We start from the raw sequence: 19765 nt of genomic DNA, 5'->3' as shown, positions 1-19765 counted from the left end.
TTCAGTCATATCTGTATGCGTTGTTGGAAGGATTGCTCTCCTTTTGCAGATGAGACTGCAAATAGATGGGTGTTAATATTGAGTGAAGTAGTACTTTCTTTAAAATGAACGAGACACAAGGATTAAAATTGAGCAATGATATTTGTACAACCATTTTAACAATTTTTGAGACGATCTTCCCTCTTCTTAATAGTAAAAAACAATAGAGAGAGGAAGACTCAGCAAGTACAAAATAAGAGTATGAGACATAAAGTGTTTCAAAATAGTTGTACAAATATTATTTTTATTTAAAGTAGTGTTTTGAACTTATTGGGTAAATCCATGTAAGTTCTACACTTTGGAAATATATCTCACAAATGATGAGTGTTGTCGGGGTTCTTTTACCTTTATTTTACCATAAGTTTCTAAACTGGCATTCAAGAATCCCGTTTGTTTCTTCTATTGTGGTCAAGATTCCCCTCTTAAATGTTTTTTTTTTTTTTTTTCTTGTTGTGAAAGTGCCTTAAAATTGAAGAAATTGGAATTTTGGAAGCTGAAAATCGGTGGCTGATTTTCAGAGCACGGTGGCCGATTTTGACCTGTTTTATTTGAGCTTCTGGTTCGACATTTATCGATGGCCGATTTGGTGAGCACGGTGGCCGATTTTGTGAGCACGGTGAAATAAAACAAAAACATATTTTACGGCCTAGATTTGTTCCAAGTTTATTGAAGATTCTTTTACTATAAATATAGACATTGTATCGGTGTAAACCTTGAGATAGAGAGGGCTGAAACAAGGGTTTAGAAATGCAACAACAAAACTAGAGTTTGTATAGAGTTTGTCTATTTGGAACAAACACTAGGGTTTGAGGGTTGATTCGCCTTGGGAAACACTATTAGGATTGAGTCTCTTGGTTACGGGAAGAGATTGGGACTTTTGGTAGAATTAGGCGGGAGACTTATTCTTGTAACCCATTTATATATCTTTTGTAAGGTTACTCATCATATAATGAAACGGATGACTGCTCTCTCCCGCAGACTAGGTCAATTTGGACCGAACTGGGTCAACAAATTCTTTGTGTTCTCTTTTCCTTTCTCTCTCGTTGTTTTCTACTTTTGCTTGTGTTTATAATTGTTCCTTACACTTTGTTTTGGTTACTTGATTATTCCTTACTTCACACATGAAGTTTGTTATTGGTGTGAGTTTTCATCGAATTCACAATATTTCTTTGTATGATTTTCCTCTCTATTTTATGTATTGTGAATCTTGTTTTTGGATGCAAGGATTGTCAATAACTGGAAATGGAAATTTCACAACACATGTAATTTGATACCTCAATTCCCTTTTTTATTTTATACAACTTAATTCACTTTTCTTTTGTACAATAAAGGACCCAAATTATCTTAGATACGAAAATGAAGATAATCATTCTGAGTATTTGACTCCACAAAGTTAAATTAATGTTCGGAATAGAGATTTTCGTTGAAGACAAAGAAGATAATTGAAGGCGTGGATATATTTTCATTGGATCTCTCCCATCAGAAAATTTCATATAGTTCCACAGCCAGATATTCAAAGGCATGAAAAGATCAATATAGAACCTAACAAATAATTGATTCGATATCATTAATCGAATAGAAAACAATTACAATTGAAAAATGAAATTCAAGAAACGGAAATTAGAAGCATCGAGGAACCTCCCCCTCGATTTCATTGCTATTTGATTCATAATTTTTTTTTCCTTTTTAATTTAAACACTCCTAAATTCAACGATTGGAACCATCGACTAAATAAATTAAGAGACATCCTCGCGAGCTTAGTTCAGACTGATATGGACAATTCATAATATATACATGTTCTAGGATTCGAACCCCGGCTACCACAAAAAATAAATAAATTAAGAGACTTACTCAATTTTAATAAAGGAGAAAAATATTAACGGCCATGTGTTAAATAAATTAAGTGACTTATTCAAATTTTAATAAAGGAGAGAAATATTAACCAAACAAACAATACATACTAATATTTTTACATTTACCCCTAAAAAAAAATATTTTTACATTTACCGTTTAAAATCTACTTTTCAACTTCGAGGTGAAGTTTATTCGGCGACAAACGAATATGATTGCTCACTCTTTACCTAGAGCAGCCATGGGCTAGTCACCATATTTGAGTTTCTTTCTTTTTGTATTGAACCCTTCCTTATTAATGATACGAGTTAATTTTGCTTTTGTAAGAAAAAAAAAATTATTACTCCATCCGTCCCAAATTGTATGACGTTTTGGGCATTTCACACATATTAAGAAATACAATTAATATTGTGTGGAAAAGAGATATTATGAATTATTTTACAAAATTATCCTTAATAAATAATATGAGAAAGATAAATGAAAGAATTGAAAGAAGAGAGTAATAAATAGTTAAGGTTATAATAGGAAAAATAACATTAATGTTGCATTGGTATTGTAAAACGACATATAATTTGGACAAATTTTTTCCCTAAAGCGACATACAATTTGGGACGGAGGGAGTAATATTTACAAATATTATAAGGATCTATTACAACGACATTTGAGTTTAATGTCTTTGGTCAAGAAATGTTCATTTTCATAAGGATACTATATTACTACTCCTGCAGCTCGTTTGTCTCATCCCATCTTAGATATTTTTCTTCTTTATTTGAAAAAAGGGAACATTTAGATCAGAAATCAAGGAGGAGAAAAAAAGTTAATTAGTTAATTCTTAATTCCTAATTAATTCTCTAGTACCGTTCATGGCACTACCTTCTCTGTCTTCCTTCACTTGTGACTGGACTTATGATGTTTTCCTCAATTTTAGAGGCAAAGATACCCGAAACAACTTCACTGGTAATCTCTACAACTCTCTACAAAATCAAAGAGGTATACAAACTTTTATGGATGATGAAGAAATTCAAAAAGGAGAAGAAATCACACCTACTCTTCTTCAAGCCATTGAAGAATCTAGGATTTTCATTGCTATTTTCTCACCTAACTATGCATCTTCAACGTTTTGTTTGACTGAACTTGTCACCATCCTTGAGTGCTCCATGTCACAAGGAAGGTTATTTTCGCCGGTGTTTTATGATGTGGATCCATCTCAAATTCGATACCTGACTGGAACTTATGCCGAGGCTTTCAAAAAACACGAGGAGAGGTTTGGAGATGACAAGCATAAGATGCAGAAATGGAGAGATGCTTTACATCAAGCTGCTAATATGTCTGGATGGCATTTCAAACCAGGGTATGTACTTCATTCACACCATCCCTTCACATAAGATAATTGAAATTATCTATTTATCTATTCTATGAATGTTAAGTATGACTCATGTTCACTTATAAATTGTATCTTAGTATCTAAACATTATAATTTATTCTATAAGTATTGCTCAGTCGAAAAAAGACTGCAACCACTCTATTTTCAGAGACTTAGACACAATTGTCCGAACTCCGTGATCAATTCATTGTATTCTTGTGTGCTCTTATTTTCTTTAGAACCCGATTTTTTGTCCTAACATGTTCATTCTAGGAAAAGTTTTTCCCTAACGATACATGACAAAACATATCTCTTTTTTTGTTATTTTTTCTCATATTCGTGGAATCTTGCGCTATGTCTTTACTGGTGAACATATAAATCTGGATGCCCAAAATATAGCAAAGATGTAATAATTTATATGCAATTAATTTTTGTTCAAGTGATTAAGTTAAACTAAGGACATTCATTGATTCTCTTTCATTTTACATGTACTACTTCTGTAATGTGCAGGTATGAATTAGAATATAAATTTATTGAAAAGATAGTTAAAGCAGTCTCTGTAAAGATCAACCGCATTCCTTTACATGTTGCAAAGAACCCTGTTGGCTTGGAGTCTCAAATATTAGAAGTGATATCTCTCCTTGGACTTGACTCGAATGAGAAAGTCAACATGGTAGGCATTTATGGAATCGGCGGAATAGGCAAATCAACAACTGCTCGTGCTGTGCATAACTTGATTGCTGATCAGTTTGAAGGTGTGTGTTTTCTCGATGACTTAAGAAAGAGGGAAATTAATCATGATCTTGCACGGCTCCAAGAAGCACTACTTTCTGATATATTGGGGGAGAAGGATATTAAAGTAGGAGATGTTTACAGAGGAATGTCGATAATTAAAAGGAGGCTTCAAAGAAAGAAAGTCCTTTTGATTCTTGATAATGTCGACAAAGGTAAGCAGTTACAGGCATTTGTAGGAGGAGATGATTGGTATGGCTCCGGAAGCAAGATCATAGTCACTACAAGAGACAAGCATTTGTTGGCCAGTAATGGGATTGTGAAAGTATATGAGGTTAAACAGCTAAAAAATGAAAAGGCCCTGGAGTTGTTTAGTTGGCATGCATTTAAAAATAAAAAAAATTATCCAGGTCATCTGGATATCGCAAAACGTGCAGTATCTTATTGTCAGGGTCTTCCCTTGGCTTTGGAGGTAATAGGATCTCAATTGTTTGGAAAAAGTTTAGCTGTATGGAAATCCTCATTAGACAAATATGAAAGAGTCCTTCTAAAGATATCCATGAAATTCTGAAAGTTAGCTATGATGATTTGGAAGAAGATGAGAAGGGCATTTTTCTAGACATAGCTTGTTTCTTCAATTCTTTTGAAATAGGCTATGTTAAAGAAATACTATACTTACATGGTTTTCATGCAGAAGATGGCATACAAGAGCTAACTGACAAATCTCTCATGAAAATTGATACCAATGGTTGTGTGAGAATGCATGACTTGATTCAAGACATGGGGAGAGAAATCGTAAGGCAGGAATCAACGTTGGAACCTGAGAGACGCAGTAGATTATGGTTTAGTGATGACATGCATTGTTCATGTTTTGAAAGAAAATAAGGTATGCTAGTTAGCATATCCCCTCTGTGCTTTCTTATATTTATGCGTTTTGATTAATACGTATTAGTTAGTTTCTAGGATTGTTAGTTTTCCATTCTCAACTGCATATATTTGATGAAATTTATTTACTTGAAGAAAAAGACATTATGATTTTGACATTTGTGTATACAATCAAATATATAGATCACAAATTCTCAACCTTTAATTTGTGTTTGGATTGTGATTTTGAATTGAAAGGGAACTGATACAGTTGAAGTCATAATCGCCGACTTGCGCAAAGAAAGTGAAATGGTGTGGAGCCTTTGGGCAGATGAAGAACTTGAAAATTCTTATAATAAGAAATGCCCGATTTTCCAACAGTCCTCAAATTCTTCCAAATTGCTTGAAAGTTCTTGATTGGAGTGGATATCCATCCTCCTCCTTACCATCTGAGTTTAATCCCAGGAATCTTGCTATACTTAACCTGCATGAAAGTCGCCTTAAATGGTTCCAATCACTCAAGGCATGTATTCTTTTAAAAAGAAAATAAATAATCATGTCTTGAACATTTTCTGTTGGCCTTAAACTAATATATTTCCAGTTGTATCCTAAACATTCGAGGCATCTACTTTTTTTAGGTGTTTGAGAGGTTGAGCCTTCTGGATTTTGAAGGCTGCAAGTTCCTAATTGAAGTACCTAGCTTATCTAGAGTACCAAATTTGGGGGCATTGTGTCTTGATTACTGCACTAATTTAATTAGAGTCCATGATTCAGTTGGGTTTCTTGACAGGCTTGTATTATTAAGTGCTCAAGGATGCACCTGACTAGAAATTTGGTTCCCTACATGAACTTGCCATCTCTAGAGACTTTAGATCTTAGAGGTTGCTCGCATCTTGAGAGCTTCCCAGAAGTACTAGGAATGATGGAGAATGTAATATAGGAGAATTAATATGAAATAATAAAGAATTAATGAGGAGCAAAAGTCATACCACAACAAATCAAAGCATGGAACTGTTACAGCTCAAAAGTCAATGAGACAACAAAACAAATCATGTAATTATAGTAATTGTATTATATGTATTTATGTAGTATTGTATATTTCCCTGATTGTAGCATAGTGCATGAATGCACTCGGTTCACTCTCTATCTATTAATAGAGATTATTCTCACAATTGTAATTCATTCAAAAATAATATAAACCACTGTTCTTATATGTAAAAGATGTTTATTTAGATGAGATGGACCTATACCAGTTGCCTTTTACAATTGAAATCTTGTTGGGCTGCAACGTTTGTTCTTGAGGGAATGCAAAAGGATGATTCAGCTACCAAGCTACATATTGCCAAAATTTGAGATAATAACATCTTATGGTTGCAGGGGATTTCGATCATCTGAAAATGAAGAAAAATTGTATCCAAAAGTGTTTGAAAATGCAATGCGGGTTTATAATGAATGTGGGAAGTCCTTCCTTAATGTGTATTCTCGTAATAAAACCTCCAATGATGTCATAGAAGTATGTAGTCCTCGGCGTGAATCTTATCTCGATCTTTCACCAGAGAGAATATGTTGGGGTGAGCTTAGACATAATAAATCATCAGTGTGTTTTTGGTTCCGAAAAAAATTCCCCGAGATAGCTCTATGGTGTGATGTACGACCTCAAAAGCATTTGGACAACATGGTGTTGGATTTTAAGTTCAATGTACTCGTTAATGGTACTAAGCACCTTACTTCTTCATGTGTCTACATATTTTATGCAGAAAGAGAGACGGGCCAAATTCTTTGTTGTGATCTACAGTGCAGAGTGGAGGGTGTATTTTCAGAGAATGAGTGGAACTTCGTAGAGATTTTTTGTGAGATAGAACATCTCATTCCATGTGATTCTAAAAGGTTAATGGCCTACCAGTACTGGACCACTAAGAATATTCTAAAGAATTCTTTCATATATGTCTACTTAGAAAACGAAGAGGATGGTTACCACTTATGTGGCAATTCTTATTGTCTTCCGTCAACTGAAGATAAATTTCAAGAGATGCGGGAAATAAAGGAATGACTATGGGTCATCTTCTCCAAACCTTGTAGATTGGAACATGCATTACTTCATTTACTTGCATATCAAGGCACGTTTGATGTGGATTCAACACATGACACTACCAGAGGTTCTAAGCTATTCTAGGGAAATTGGGTCTAACCAGATTAAGCATGTGTGAGGCTAGAGGCCTGTTCGAGTGAGGAGAAACTCAGTAGTCACATGGATATTAAAACACGTGAAGAAAGCTGTGGGATTGACTCAGCTATTTCATAGTTAGCAAAGAATAGTTCTAGAAGCTTAGATATTTTTTCCCAGATGCTTAATCACTTTGTTAGAAGATTACATTTCCTGAGGTAGCAATCAATTTTGGTATTTGTATTCATAATATATGGTCTCACTTATGTGTGTAAAACTAAATGTTTAGGGGAATTAACAACGTTGTCGTAACATTTTTATGGTTATTGTTCTTGTTGATTCTCCATGGTTAAGTTGGAATAGATATTCATTTTATAAGTCAACAAGGAAGGATAACACTTGCAGTTTGTTTGCCACGTTGACCTTTCTTCTATAGTCTAAACTGAGATTTGGAGATTAAGGGTGTTAATTTTTCACTCCTAGTGCAGTGGTTTAATTAGTATCATTCATGGCTATATATGATACCCATTTAGCTAAATATTCGTTTATTATACCCACGGATACCCATTTAGCTACCCGCCCCGTACCCATGACAGATTTTATCCACGGATACCCATGGACACAGATTTTTTTGCCACCCTTAGTTCGGATTACGTAATCCACATTGTATCTCATATTTTTCTGGATTACATAATCCGAAGAACATTTTGGTCTTTTTTGTAGGACACGTGAGAATAAAATAGGGTGGAAAAAGTAATAGACATCCCCTAATATACACACGAAGCCCAATGTCAGACATACAATACATGGGGAAAATTGTTTTTTGACAATTAAAACATCCTTAAAAACACAAGTAAATGACGTTTTTGCCCCATGATAGTTAACTACCGCAGAATTGATCCGGCGGTAGTTAACTACCGCTATATACCAACACAGCTTAAAAGAAAGATTAAAAAAAAACTCCAATGATAGTTAACTACCGTGGAGTATGAAACAATAGGGATTTGTATTAGAAGATGCATCAGCAAGCAGCACACTTCCCACACATGTGTCTGCCTTGATTATTCCTATTTCCTAGTTAAATAGGCATTTAATTCGCATAATACAAGCATCAAGGTGGAATACACTTTACTAAGCAGTACTGTAAGTGCTTATTTAGTGAAAAAGTAGTAAATGCAGGTAAGTTGAAGTTGAAGCTTACATTGATGGGATCCAGTATAGAAACTCTACGTTGATTATTGTCTGAGCACTACACCCTCCGGTCACAAATATAAGCAAAAATGCATGTGGTCTTTATTGTAAACAACATACATCATTTATTGAATGAATCTAAAATACGAATTTTTTGCTTATATTTGTGACCGGAGGGTGTATTAGCGTACATAGTACAATTGGTAAATCGAGTATTTGGAGAATTAAGAGAAAGAATCATTCACGGTATGCAGCACTGTTATTGTTTCATAATCCATGGTAGTTAACTACCGTTAGAGTTTTTTTTTTTAAGCTGTGTTGGTATACAGCGGTAGTTAACTACGGCCGGATCAATTCAGCGGTAGTTAACTATCATGGGCAAAAACGTCATTTAATTGTGTTTTTAGGAAGTTTTATATACCAGAAAAGCAACTGTCATACATGGGAGTGAGAATTAAATGTGGTGTTACATATGTATGTGGTGCTATAGTCAGATTGTTGTGTTTGTTGGTTTCATGCCAACAATCATTTTCCTCCGGTACACCCATTTGACACCCATGTGTGGGCAAACCTGATGGAATGTGAACTCTCTCTCACATTCTCACCCTGCAGGAATTAAATATTTCCTCCCTTGAACGTGAGTTGGCTATATTGGATTCCTAGGAATAATTTATTGGTGGAAATATTTTTTAACTCCCTCTTCCCAAACACGATGGGAATAGATATTCATTTTATTAGTTAACGTGTAGCCAAATTCAAGATTAAACAAGGAACAATGACACTGACCTTTCTTCACTAATCTAAACAGAGATTTGGAGAAAAAGGAAGTTGACTCTTCATTCCTAGTTTAGTTGTTTAATTAGTATCATTAATGGCAGTGACACTTCCTTCTTTAGCTTCCTTCACATGTGAATGGACTTATGATGTCTTTCTCAGTTTTAGAGGCATTGACACAAGAAACAACTTCACTGGTAACCTCTACAATTCTCTCAATCAAAGAGGTATACGAACATTCTTTGATGATGAAGAAATACAAAAAGGAGAAGAAATTACACCTACTCTTCTTCAAGCCATCAAAGAATCCAGAATTTTCATTGTTGTTTTTTCCACTAACTATGCATCTTCAACTTTCTGTTTGACTGAACTTGTTACTATTCTTGGGTGTTCCAAATCACAAGGACGGATATTTTTACCGATTTTTTATGATGTAGATCCATCCCAAATTCGAAACCTAACCGGAACTTATGCTGAAGCTTTTGCAAAACATGAGATGAGGTTTGGAGATGAGGAAGATAAGGTGCAGAAATGGAGGGATGCTTTACGTCAAGCTGCTAATATGTCTGGATGGCATTTCAAACCGGGGTATTTACTTCAATTTCAAACTATCCTTTTATATTAATTTCTCTGTTTTTCCAATTACCCATTTTTTTGTTTTTGTTTTCCAACACCTGAGATAATTAATATATATATATATATATATATATATATATATATATATATATATATATTTGTTCTATTATGTTGAGCATGAGTCTTATTTTTTTATAAGCTATGAGCCGACCAACATTGATGCATATGTGTCTGATGTGGTGTTCGATCAGAAATGTCAGTGTTACGAAACTTACAATAGCTCGAGTGCAGTGGAGCAAGAGTGTGTGTCCTTTGAGCTTCACTCATTCGTCAGTTGAGTCGTTCCTATAAAATGGATTGTACGCAGCGGTGAAACATAACATTGTACTCTGCAAGCCTAAGTACGGCACAAGTTTGGTCTAGTTTAATTTTTCTCAATTAGTCATTTGATGTGTTATATTTTTGTAAAACATTCATTAATCGAAAAAAATACAATAACCACTCTGCTATCAGAGATATAGGCACGATTGACCGAACTCTGTGATCAATTGCTAGCGCTGTTTGTCTGTATTATCTTTAGAACCATACCTTTTGTCCTAACATATTCATTCTAAGAAAAGTTTTTCCCTAATGACACATGGTAAAATTTCACACATCTGTTTTCCATTATTTTTCCTGACATTCGTGCAATCTCGAATGGATTATATAAATCTAGTTAAAGGAAATATTGTGAAGTAATTATTTGCTATATGATTAGTTTTTGGTTGAAGCACATTCAACGACTCTGTTTCAATTTACATGTATGTGCAGGTCTGAATCAGAATATAAGTTTATTGGAAAGATAGTTGAAGAGGTTTCTATAAAGAGCAGCTGTATTCCTTTCCATGTTGCTAACTACCCAGTTGGGTTGGAGTCTCGGATGTTAGAAGTGACATCTCTACTAGGACTTGGGTCTGATGAGAGAACAAACATGGTAGGCATTTATGGAATCGGCGGAATAGGCAAATCAACAACTGCTCGTGCTGTGCATAACTTGATCGCTGACCAATTTGAAAGTGTGTGTTTTCTTGCTGGCATAAGAGAGAGGGCGATTAATCATGGTCTAGCTCATCTCCAAGAAACACTACTTTCTGAAATACTTGGCGAGAAAGATATTAAAGTGGGAGATGTTTATAGAGGAATTTCAATAATTAAAAGAAGGCTTCAAAGAAAGAAAGTCCTTTTGATTCTTGATGATGTGGACAAAGTGGAGCATTTACGGGCACTTGCAGGAGGACATGATTGGTTTGGACTTGGCACCAAGATAATCATCACTACAAGAGACAAGCATTTGCTGGCAACTCATGGGATTGTGAAAGTGTACAAGGTTAAAGAGCTAAACAATGAAAAGGCTTTTGAATTATTTAGTTGGCATGCATTTAAAAATAAAAAAATTGATCCATGTTATGTGGATATTGCAAAACGCGCAGTATCTTATTGTCATGGTCTTCCCTTGGCTTTGGAGGTGATAGGTTCTCACTTGTTTGGTAAAAGTTTAGATGTATGGAAATCTTTGCTAGATAAATATGAAAGAGTCCTTCGTAAAGACATCCATGAAACTCTTAAAGTTAGCTATGATGATTTGGATGAAGATGAGAAGGGTATTTTTCTAGACATCGCTTGTTTCTTCAATTCTTATAAAATAGGCTATGTCAAAGAAATACTATACTTACATGGTTTTCATGCGGATGATGGCATACAAGTGCTAACTGACAAATCTCTGATTAAAATTGATGCCAATAGTTGTGTGAGAATGCATGACTTGATTCAAGGCATGGGCAGAGAAATTGTGAGGCAGGAATCAACATTAGAGCCTGGAAGACGCAGTAGATTATGGTTTAGTGATGACATTGTTCATGTTTTGGAAGAGAACAAGGTATGACAGTGAGAATATTTATACATTTTGATTAATATTAGTTTATAGGATTGTTAGTTTTCAATTTTCATGTACAAACGTTTAATGAAGTTTATTACTACTAGCAGAAAAGGACTTTATAATTTAGAAGTTTTTGAATACAACACAATAAGTAGAAGATTAATTCTCAACATTTAATTTGTGTTTGATTTGTTATTTGAAATTCACAGGGAACTGATACAATTGAAGTCATAATCGCCAACTTGTGCAAAGACAGGAAAGTGAAATGGTGTGGAAAAGCCTTCGGGCAGATGAAGAACTTGAGAATTCTAATAATTAGAAACGCACGATTTTCCAGAGGTCCTCAAATTCTTCCAAATAGTTTGAGAGTGCTTGATTGGAGTGGACATGAATCATCCTCCTTACCATCTGATTTTAATCCCAAAAATCTTGTATTACTTAGCCTGCGTGAAAGTTGCCTTAAACGGTTCAAATTACTCAATGTAAGTATTCTTTTCACACAAAAGTAATACCTGAACATGTTTTGATGGCCTAAAACTAATATTTATGTCCAGTTGAAACCCAATAATTTGATTGTCTATTTTTTGTGTTTAGGTTTTCGAGACATTGATTTTTCTTGATTTTGAAGACTGCAAGTTCCTAACTGAAATACCTAGCTTATCTAGAGTACCAAATTTGGGGTCATTATGTCTTGATTACTGCACTAATTTATTTAGAATCCATGATTCAGTTGGGTTTCTCGACAAGCTTGTGTTATTAAGCGCTAAAAGATGCATCCAACTACAAAGTTTGGTTCCCTGCATGAACTTGCCATCTCTAGAGACATTAGATCTTACAGGTTGCTCGCGTCTTGAGAGCTTCCCAGAAGTACTAGGAGTGATGGAGAATATAAAAGATGTTTATTTAGATGGGACTAACCTATACCAATTGCCTGTCACAATTGGAAATCTTGTTGGGCTCAAACGTTTGTTCTTGAGGAGCTGCCAAAGGATGATTCAGATACCAAGCTACGTATTGCCAAAAGTTGAGATAGTAATATCGCATCATCGTAGGGCAGTTCGATCATCAAATTATGCAGAAAAAGTGAGTCCAAAAGTGTCTACAAATGCCATGTGTGTTTATAATGAATACGGGAAGTCCTTCCTTAATGTGTATTCTCTTAATGTGAGTTCCAACAATGTCATAGAAGTATGTAGTCCTTCGTGGAATCAAGACGGGCATAAACTCAAAAATATTGGTTATCGTCTCTTTTGTCACCCGATTCATAGTGGGAGAGTAATTATGGATAAGGTTAGAAGCAACAAATCGCCAGTGCAGTTTTGGTTTCGAAAAAAATTCCCCAGAATTGCTCTATGCTGTTTTTGTGAAACTGGAGAGCTGTTACACAACGTGGTGCTGGATTTCAAGTTGAATGTACTCATCAATGGCACTAAGCAACTCTCTACTTCATGTGAATACATATATTATACAAAAAGAAAGATGCACCAAAAGCTTTGTTGTGATCTACAATGCAATAAGGAGGGTATATTCTCAGAGAATGAGTGGAACCATGTGGAGATTTTATGTGAGATTGAACATCACATGCAATGCCATTCTGAAAATGCCGTGGACGACCGCGACTGGAACACTAAGAGGATTCTCAAGTCGTCTGTCATACATGTCTACAGCGAAAGCAATGAGGATGATTTCAATTTAGTTGAGAATCCTGATTTTCCTCTGTCATCTGAACAAAAATTTCAAGAGATGCAAAGAAGACTTAAAAGATTACAATTTATCCAACTCCATTTTAATTTCATTTGAATGAGCATGTTACTTGATTTGTGCTAGAACCACATGGTAATTTACAATGTTTTCCACTGTAAGATATGACAGAAAATTGGGAGCCTACAGTTTCTCGTCCTTTGGACGAGTGTGAAGGATTGTGATGGCTACAATATTAATGGTGTTCCAATGTGTGAATGCTTGAAAGGTTTTACACCAAAATTTCAAGCTATGTTGAATTTATCAGATTGGAGTAGTTAGTGTGTACTGTGTAAGGAGAACGAAGTTAAATTGTCTCAATACCTCGTCATCCTAACTGAGATATGTATTTTTATATCTTTTTTTTCTTTCTGAAATGAAGTATTTCAAGGGTTGTTTGTTGCTCCAACTCTTTGACGTGTCAGAGTTTGTCTATTGTACGTGCTTCATGATTGGAGGTAGAAACCAATTTTGGTATTTGTATTCTTAATTCTTAAAATATTATCTTACTTATGTGTGTATATCTAAATGTTCAGTTCAGGGGAGTTAACAATGGTTATCTAAATATTATCTTACCAATTTTGCATGGTTATTTTGGAGTGCTAGCTGATGCATTACCATCTGACATTTCAGTCATATCTGCATGCTTTGTTGGAAGCATTACTTGCCTTTAGCAGATTCATTAATACTACAAGGACAATTGTATTGCACGGTAGCTCACCAACTGTTTTGTGTAAATCATCAAGAGTTTGTTTCCAACGAAATGAGGGAAGATCTTTTCCAGTAACATCAATGAAGTAAAATACTCCTAAGGAACCTTTTTATGACTCTCTATTCTCAAATCTTAGAAGAAGAGAACTTCAAGAACTTGTCTTCCAAAGCAATAACGGTTGGAGTCTAAGATTTTTGTAGAAAAAAGGACCTAAAGGTGAAAATGGTGGACAAGAAAGAAGAAAAACCAGAAAATTAGAGAAGACGATAAAGTTTTGAGAACAAAGTAAAAAAGTTGAGATACTTTGATACATTAAGTTGTATCATACTTAACAAATATATAGAGTCAAACCATAAGCTTGCTTGTAAGATTGAACATAAAATCTGCATTAAATCTACTCTAAACATTAGGGGAAACTTCAGTGTGCCATAGGACCAATCATATTTTGACACGTGTCAAGGCTTATTAAAATAATAAAAAAAACAAAAAACAAGTTTAAATGAAATAAAAAAAACGCGATGCAGAAAAACATGTTCTTTCTCCCTTCCAGCAAACGCGATCCAGAACCCACCACCGGTTTTCTTCGCCGTCCGCCGCCATAACCATCAACCACCACCCTCCACCACACTGTTGAACATCAATTTATCACAGGCCGCCGGCTATTCACATCCCTCCTTCTCATTCTCGTATTCGATTGAATCCATGTTGTTTTGGTGAATAAGATTTTTGGCTTATCAAGATGATTTTTGGTGTGTCAAGGGTTGCAGGAAGGTTGGATCTGTTTGAAGGATTTTGAACAAGAAGACTGGACAGCTGCTATTGGGAAGGAAAGTCTCTAAAGAAGGCTTAGATCTTGTTATGTGTATTCAATTAATTCATTTTTTATTACATGTATATTAGATTAAGTCGCTGTCATGTAATTTGGATCTCAATGTGTATATGAAATTAAGTTTTATCCATCAATGAAATCATTTTTTTTTGGTTAGTATTATGCTTTCTCATTATTTCTTCATAACAATGGTTACTCTTGATTGAAAACAATGGTATTGGTGCTGTTTTGAATCAATTGTAGAATAATGGTATACTAATATAACAAGTTTGTGTTTGTGTTTTTTGCGCGACTGGTTTTGGTTTGCTGTTTGTGATTTTTGTGCACAGTATCCATAACTTGGGGGCTGGTTTTGAGGCTGGGATATACTAGGCTGGGTTTTAGAGAGTTTTGGTGCTTTGTTGTGCCTTTATGCGGCTGTGCTTGTGGCTGGGATCCTCTGTTACTTTGTTGTATATGTTAGCATCATCACTACCTTTGGACTTTGGTTGAATTAGGATGGTTGTAGGGGCTTTGTTTGGACTTTCAGGAAAACAAAATTGGTTACTCCAAAGTTGGTTAGGAGTTAGGACTGTGTGCTGAAACAACACCAGTCTGTTACAAAATAAAGGTTGCTTAGCCTATCTTTACAATATTGCACAATTAATTTATGTATATAAAGGATTTGAATTGTTAGTGCAAAATTACTAACTAGTTTACACTATTTTGCTACATCAGTCCACTTTTATAACTGCACTTTACAATTAATGCTATGACCAAAGCATACACACAATTCACTAAATTGAAACTAAGAGTACATAATATATATATATTTTTTTTTGAATCAACTAATATTATTCACGATGAGATGTACTAAAACGGTACTGCTCGCGGATAAAACAAAGAAAACCGGAACAAATCAAGGTGCCGCATTTATACGGAACACCTATAGATACTCCCAACAAAAAATACAACTCCACACTAAGAAGCCCAAAAGCTACACATGATGCTAACATATACAATTAAGGAACAGAGCTAGAAATGAACAACTAAAAACAGTCCCTAATGGAAACTGTCAAAATGCAAAAATCCACTATTCCCAGCCAAGCATATCCAAGCATCAAAAACAGCCCCTGAGAACACACCAACAGAGCTGTACGAATCCAAGCAGCAGGAGACACACCAAAATTCTAATCACTCTCAGTAGCTGCCAGCCGCCATTAAAAAACAGTTACCAAATACTCCCCTAACAGAGACTTAATCAGCTCCAAATACAACCTTGTAGATGCAAACTAACTGCACATAATAATTTTCAAAAAATAACCAGCTCCGTTTCTTTCGATTGAGATCGAAGGTCAAAGTAATGCTCCAATATTTGTATCATCAAAAGGTGCCTACATTAATAACAAAAAATAATTAGAATCATGATTGTGTGATGAAAAATAATTAGTATAAGAATAGTTCCTTATGAAAAAAAAAAAAATGAAATTACCATCAACATAGTTGTGTAACTAACAAACATACCCCCACGTGCTAGCGGGGGCTCATAAGTTGGAGGCGCGGAACAAGATACTCCATTGACCATATTAGTTGTTAATTCTCTAACCTAAAATGATTATGCAACATTAAAATAAGTGAAAGTACATGTAAAACTAAAACAAGTAATCTATGTATCGACTTATATACCTGTGAACTTCTTTGAGGTGGGACACGGCTAGATTGAGCGTGTTTACTTGGAGGAGCACTTCTTTTCTTGGGCTGACGCTCAAGGAAACTTTTATGTCGCTTAGTTCCCTTTGAGCTGGGTTGTTTCTTGAATCCCTTTGATTGCATAGCATCATAACTCACAAATGATGGATGATCATTGTCATTGTCTCTACCTTGTGTTGGACATTCTATTACTTTCTTGAACATTTCATCTACACTTTTATCAACAAACATGAGACTTTCTTCACTATCGATGCTGCTACAGTTGCCGCTCTAATGAACTTAGAGAAAACTTGTCTGAACATTCGATTTCTAGACAACTTAGGATCTTGTTCAACCTCTTTTCCCCTAAAATCTTGCACAATGCCACAACGGGCTTCTCTTGTCCATCTTCTTAAAATATACATATCAGGAATCACTTTAACATCGTTCAACTCAAACACTTTTAATCCATGCGAACAAAGTATGCCAAATGTTTCATACTTCTTACAACTACAAGTAATTGAAGTTGAAACACGATTAAATGACACTCTAAAAGATCCTTCATGTTTCTTATTAGTGATGACATATTCACATAGAGAGTCAGTTTCATGTCTAATGGGTACAGACAAAGCCAAGAATAACTTAAACTCGTTTTGAAACAACTCAAATATAGTGTGTGTGTGTGTGTGTGTGTGTGTGTGTGTGTGTGTGTGTATATCTTTCCCATTTGGATTAGTAATGGTGAAGTTTCATACACTAACCTTGCAAGCTTATGTGAGGACTCATAATCACATTTCAGTTCTTTTTCTCTCTTCTCCCCAACAACTCTTTCGAAATGTTTGAAGAATTGCAGGATACTCAAATTCGGTTTTAGACAACATTTAAAGTGAGCATTCAAACTTTCACTAACTTGTGTACTTCGCATGCCAAGTGTTAATGCTTCCTTCATATAACATGCAGCCCATTTTTTATTTATTTCATAAACTGAGTTGATCCAAGTTGTTCCATGAAGATTATGTTCATTGACCAAGTCAAACCAAGCTTTCTCAAAATCTGCTTCAATGCCAATCTCATACATGCACTTGCTGAAATCTGTTAGCAAAGAAGCTCCTTTCTTCATCCTGTTTCCAAGATGTTTAATTCCATTCTGCAACAAGTGCCATGTGCATAAACCATGGTGAGTCTCAGGCATCACTTCTTCAAGTGCCCTAGACATTGTTTGATCTTGGTCAGTGAAGATCGTCTTTGGTTTTTTGTTGTTGTGTGCTTGTAAGAATGTTTCAAACAACCATTTAAATGATGGAATTGTCTCATCATACATTAGAGCTGCACCAAAAATGATCGAACCTCTATAATGGTTGAAACCAGAAAAAAAAAAGCAAGCGGTCTATTGGCATCGTTGGTACAATATGTAGTGTCCAATGAAACAACATCACCAAAATACCCGTAATCCAAAATCATATTTGCATCACACCAGAACACATTTGTAATCTGTTCATCTATATCCATCTGATATGCATAAAAGAAGGACGGATTCTCCAACAACTGTCGTTGAAAATACTGTGAAAGATATCCAGCATCACCATACACCATACTTCTTTGTCTTTTTTGTAGTGATATAGTTTCGTACATCCACCTCTGTAAATCCAACATTAGCGCTATGCCCTGCATGTGTGCTCATAAGTTGATACATTTCCTTCTGCCTTAATACAGAGTCATCAGCCATATCAATCTCATATGCTTGTACTTCAGTTATCTTTCTATGTGATCGAAGCATGTGTGTTGTCTCTCGATTTAGTAGATCATGGTTATGGTTTTCTACAAACTCATTGATAACCAACTTTCCATTTTTACTTGAAAGTGTAATTTTTGCTAAGCATTTCGTTCTAGTCTCACCTCTCCGAATTTTTCCTTCATATGCACATTTATCCTCTTTCTTCCGTATTCCTTCCTTACAACAAACAAACCTACATGACGATACACTACCGTCTTTCTTCCTGTTTGTAAAGCGTACTCTAACTCCGAAGCCCTCACGTAAACCATAAGCAAGATAAAATTGTTCAGCCTCTTCTCTAGTGTCAAATTCCATTCCAAGTCTTGGCTTCCAATCCTCATTTGAAGAAGCCATGTCAAATACCCAAATGAAGGTACCTGACAAGTAAATAAAGGAGGTAAGAACAAGGAGTGTCACTGAACAGGTTAACAATACATCCAAATGAAGGTACCTACTCATACATCAGACCAAAAAACAGAGCAAATTTATTGCTCCTAAAAAACCTAATTCATCTAATGTTTTAGCTATTAAACAGAGCATATGTATTGCTCCTAAAAAACAGAGCATATTTACCCCTTGCAATGGGTTTACTTCAATCATAAAATAAAACCCTAAATTTCTTAAAATCTAATCCTACATAATTGAAATTGGTTCAAAAGGTTTGTTTTCTTTCCCTAATCAAGTGTAGTTAATCCTTATTTTAATTTTGATTTTGATTTTTGTTTGTTCTCATGACCATAACTATTCAAAAGATGAAGAAAAAAAAAAGATAAGGAAGAAAGAAACGAACCTTACGATGCCAGACTATCAAGCGACGACGCGGCGGATAGGGATGACAATTGGACCCAGACCATATGGGCACCCGCAAAAAATACCCGCTATGGGTAGGGTAAAACCCCACTTTCATGGTCCGGGCTTGGGTATGAGTAATTACCCGCAAATTTATATGGGTATAGACACGGGTATGGGCACTGTACTATCCAACCCCGCAACACGCATATATGTATTTATATAATATTATAAATAATTTATTTATTTTTGGTGTACAATTAATTAATAAATTTAACTATTTAAGCCTAACCTTAAACCTAAAACAAATTAATAAAAACTTTAATAAACAATTTATTATGATTTTAACATGCAACTACAACTTTTTAACGTATAACTGATGTAAGGTATCTATTTTTTTTTCTTTCCAGGAATATTTTGGATGTTTTTTTATTTGGCTAAATATTACGATTCATATTATTTCGTAAGTTGATTTAAAAAAAATTGGATCACAGTTTTATTTCAAGTGTGGTAATTTTTATTATCTTTTTATGGCTAAAGTGCGGGTAATTGGTGTGGGTATGGGCACTTAAGTGCTCATAGGGTATAGGAAAGGGCACTAAAGTTGTTGCCCACGAGGGTACGGGCACAGGTATGGGCATTTTTTACAAACGCGGGTATGGGGATGGATACTATAGTACCCTACCCATTGGGTACCCATTGCCATCCCTAGCGGCGGAGGTGGTCATCGGAGGCGGACGCGTGAATACTAGTTGAGGTGAGTGTCACTGCTGCTGCTTGAAGT

The 19765-nt window shown here is 35.1% G+C and overlaps 3 protein-coding genes across 6 annotated transcripts; 2 read left to right on the top strand and 1 right to left on the bottom strand.

Moving 5' to 3' along the window:
• Window positions 1–2612: 2612 nt before the first annotated feature.
• Window positions 2613–6641, top strand: LOC11412708 (disease resistance protein RPV1). Of its 2 annotated transcripts, XR_003010532.2 has the most exons (3): window positions 2613–3241; window positions 3764–4871; window positions 5108–6641. XR_003010532.2 is itself a non-coding variant. In XM_024779900.2 (2 exons), exons 1-2 carry the CDS (start codon window positions 2754–2756, stop codon window positions 4554–4556), a joined length of 1281 nt encoding a protein of 426 aa, XP_024635668.1. In that variant the 5' UTR covers window positions 2613–2753; the 3' UTR covers window positions 4557–5091. The 2 variants fall into 2 exon arrangements, 1 of the variants encoding a protein (XP_024635668.1); XM_024779900.2 differs by lacking the exon at window positions 5108–6641 and having other exon boundaries at window positions 3764–5091.
• Window positions 6642–8945: 2304 nt separating this feature from the next.
• On the top strand, window positions 8946–14901 carry LOC11420251 (disease resistance protein RUN1). 3 transcript variants are annotated; one of them, XM_039831600.1, is made up of 5 exons: window positions 9481–9566; window positions 9806–9955; window positions 10365–11469; window positions 11679–11951; window positions 12064–14901. In XM_039831600.1, the coding sequence occupies exons 3-5, from the start codon at window positions 10474–10476 to the stop codon at window positions 13267–13269; spliced, it is 2475 nt and encodes an 824-aa protein (XP_039687534.1). In that variant the 5' UTR covers window positions 9481–9566; window positions 9806–9955; window positions 10365–10473; the 3' UTR covers window positions 13270–14901. The 3 variants fall into 3 exon arrangements, with proteins under 3 accessions (XP_024635667.1, XP_039687534.1, XP_039687533.1); XM_024779899.2 differs by lacking the exon at window positions 9806–9955 and having other exon boundaries at window positions 8946–9566; XM_039831599.1 differs by having other exon boundaries at window positions 9806–11469.
• Window positions 14902–16084: 1183 nt separating this feature from the next.
• On the bottom strand, window positions 16085–18546 carry LOC112420036 (protein FAR1-RELATED SEQUENCE 5-like). The gene is made up of 6 exons (XM_024778635.1): window positions 18049–18546; window positions 17863–17963; window positions 17329–17767; window positions 16416–16709; window positions 16222–16335; window positions 16085–16123 (listed from the first exon to the last, which is right to left on the bottom strand). The coding sequence occupies exons 1-6, from the start codon at window positions 18544–18546 to the stop codon at window positions 16085–16087; spliced, it is 1485 nt and encodes a 494-aa protein (XP_024634403.1).
• Window positions 18547–19765: the final 1219 nt, after the last annotated feature.

Source organism: Medicago truncatula, chromosome 3, assembly GCF_003473485.1.
Source record: "Medicago truncatula cultivar Jemalong A17 chromosome 3, MtrunA17r5.0-ANR, whole genome shotgun sequence".
Classification (NCBI taxonomy): domain Eukaryota; kingdom Viridiplantae; phylum Streptophyta; class Magnoliopsida; order Fabales; family Fabaceae; genus Medicago; species Medicago truncatula.
Note: the sequence above shows the minus strand (reverse complement) of the source record. Positions and strands in the feature narration are given on the sequence as shown.

What these genes read in the sequence shown, in the direction of transcription:
- LOC11412708 (XM_024779900.2), top strand. Translation starts at nt 2,754, where the DNA reads ATGGCACTACCTTCTCTGTCTTCCTTCACTTGTGACTGGACTTATGAT. An exon ending in GGATGGCATTTCAAACCAGG is followed by an intron (nt 3,242 to 3,763) that starts GTATGTACTTCA and finishes TGTAATGTGCAG; the next exon opens with GTATGAATTAGAATATAAAT.
- LOC11420251 (XM_024779899.2), top strand. Translation starts at nt 9,076, where the DNA reads ATGGCAGTGACACTTCCTTCTTTAGCTTCCTTCACATGTGAATGGACT. An exon ending in ATGTTTTGGAAGAGAACAAG is followed by an intron (nt 11,470 to 11,678) that starts GTATGACAGTGA and finishes TGAAATTCACAG; the next exon opens with GGAACTGATACAATTGAAGT. An exon ending in AACGGTTCAAATTACTCAAT is followed by an intron (nt 11,952 to 12,063) that starts GTAAGTATTCTT and finishes TTTTGTGTTTAG; the next exon opens with GTTTTCGAGACATTGATTTT.
- LOC112420036 (XM_024778635.1), bottom strand. Translation starts at nt 18,546, where the DNA reads ATGGCTTCTTCAAATGAGGATTGGAAGCCAAGACTTGGAATGGAATTT. An exon ending in TTGGCATGCGAAGTACACAA is followed by an intron (nt 16,710 to 17,328) that starts GTTAGTGAAAGT and finishes TAAGTTCATTAG; the next exon opens with AGCGGCAACTGTAGCAGCAT. An exon ending in CACCTCAAAGAAGTTCACAG is followed by an intron (nt 16,336 to 16,415) that starts GTATATAAGTCG and finishes TAATCATTTTAG; the next exon opens with GTTAGAGAATTAACAACTAA.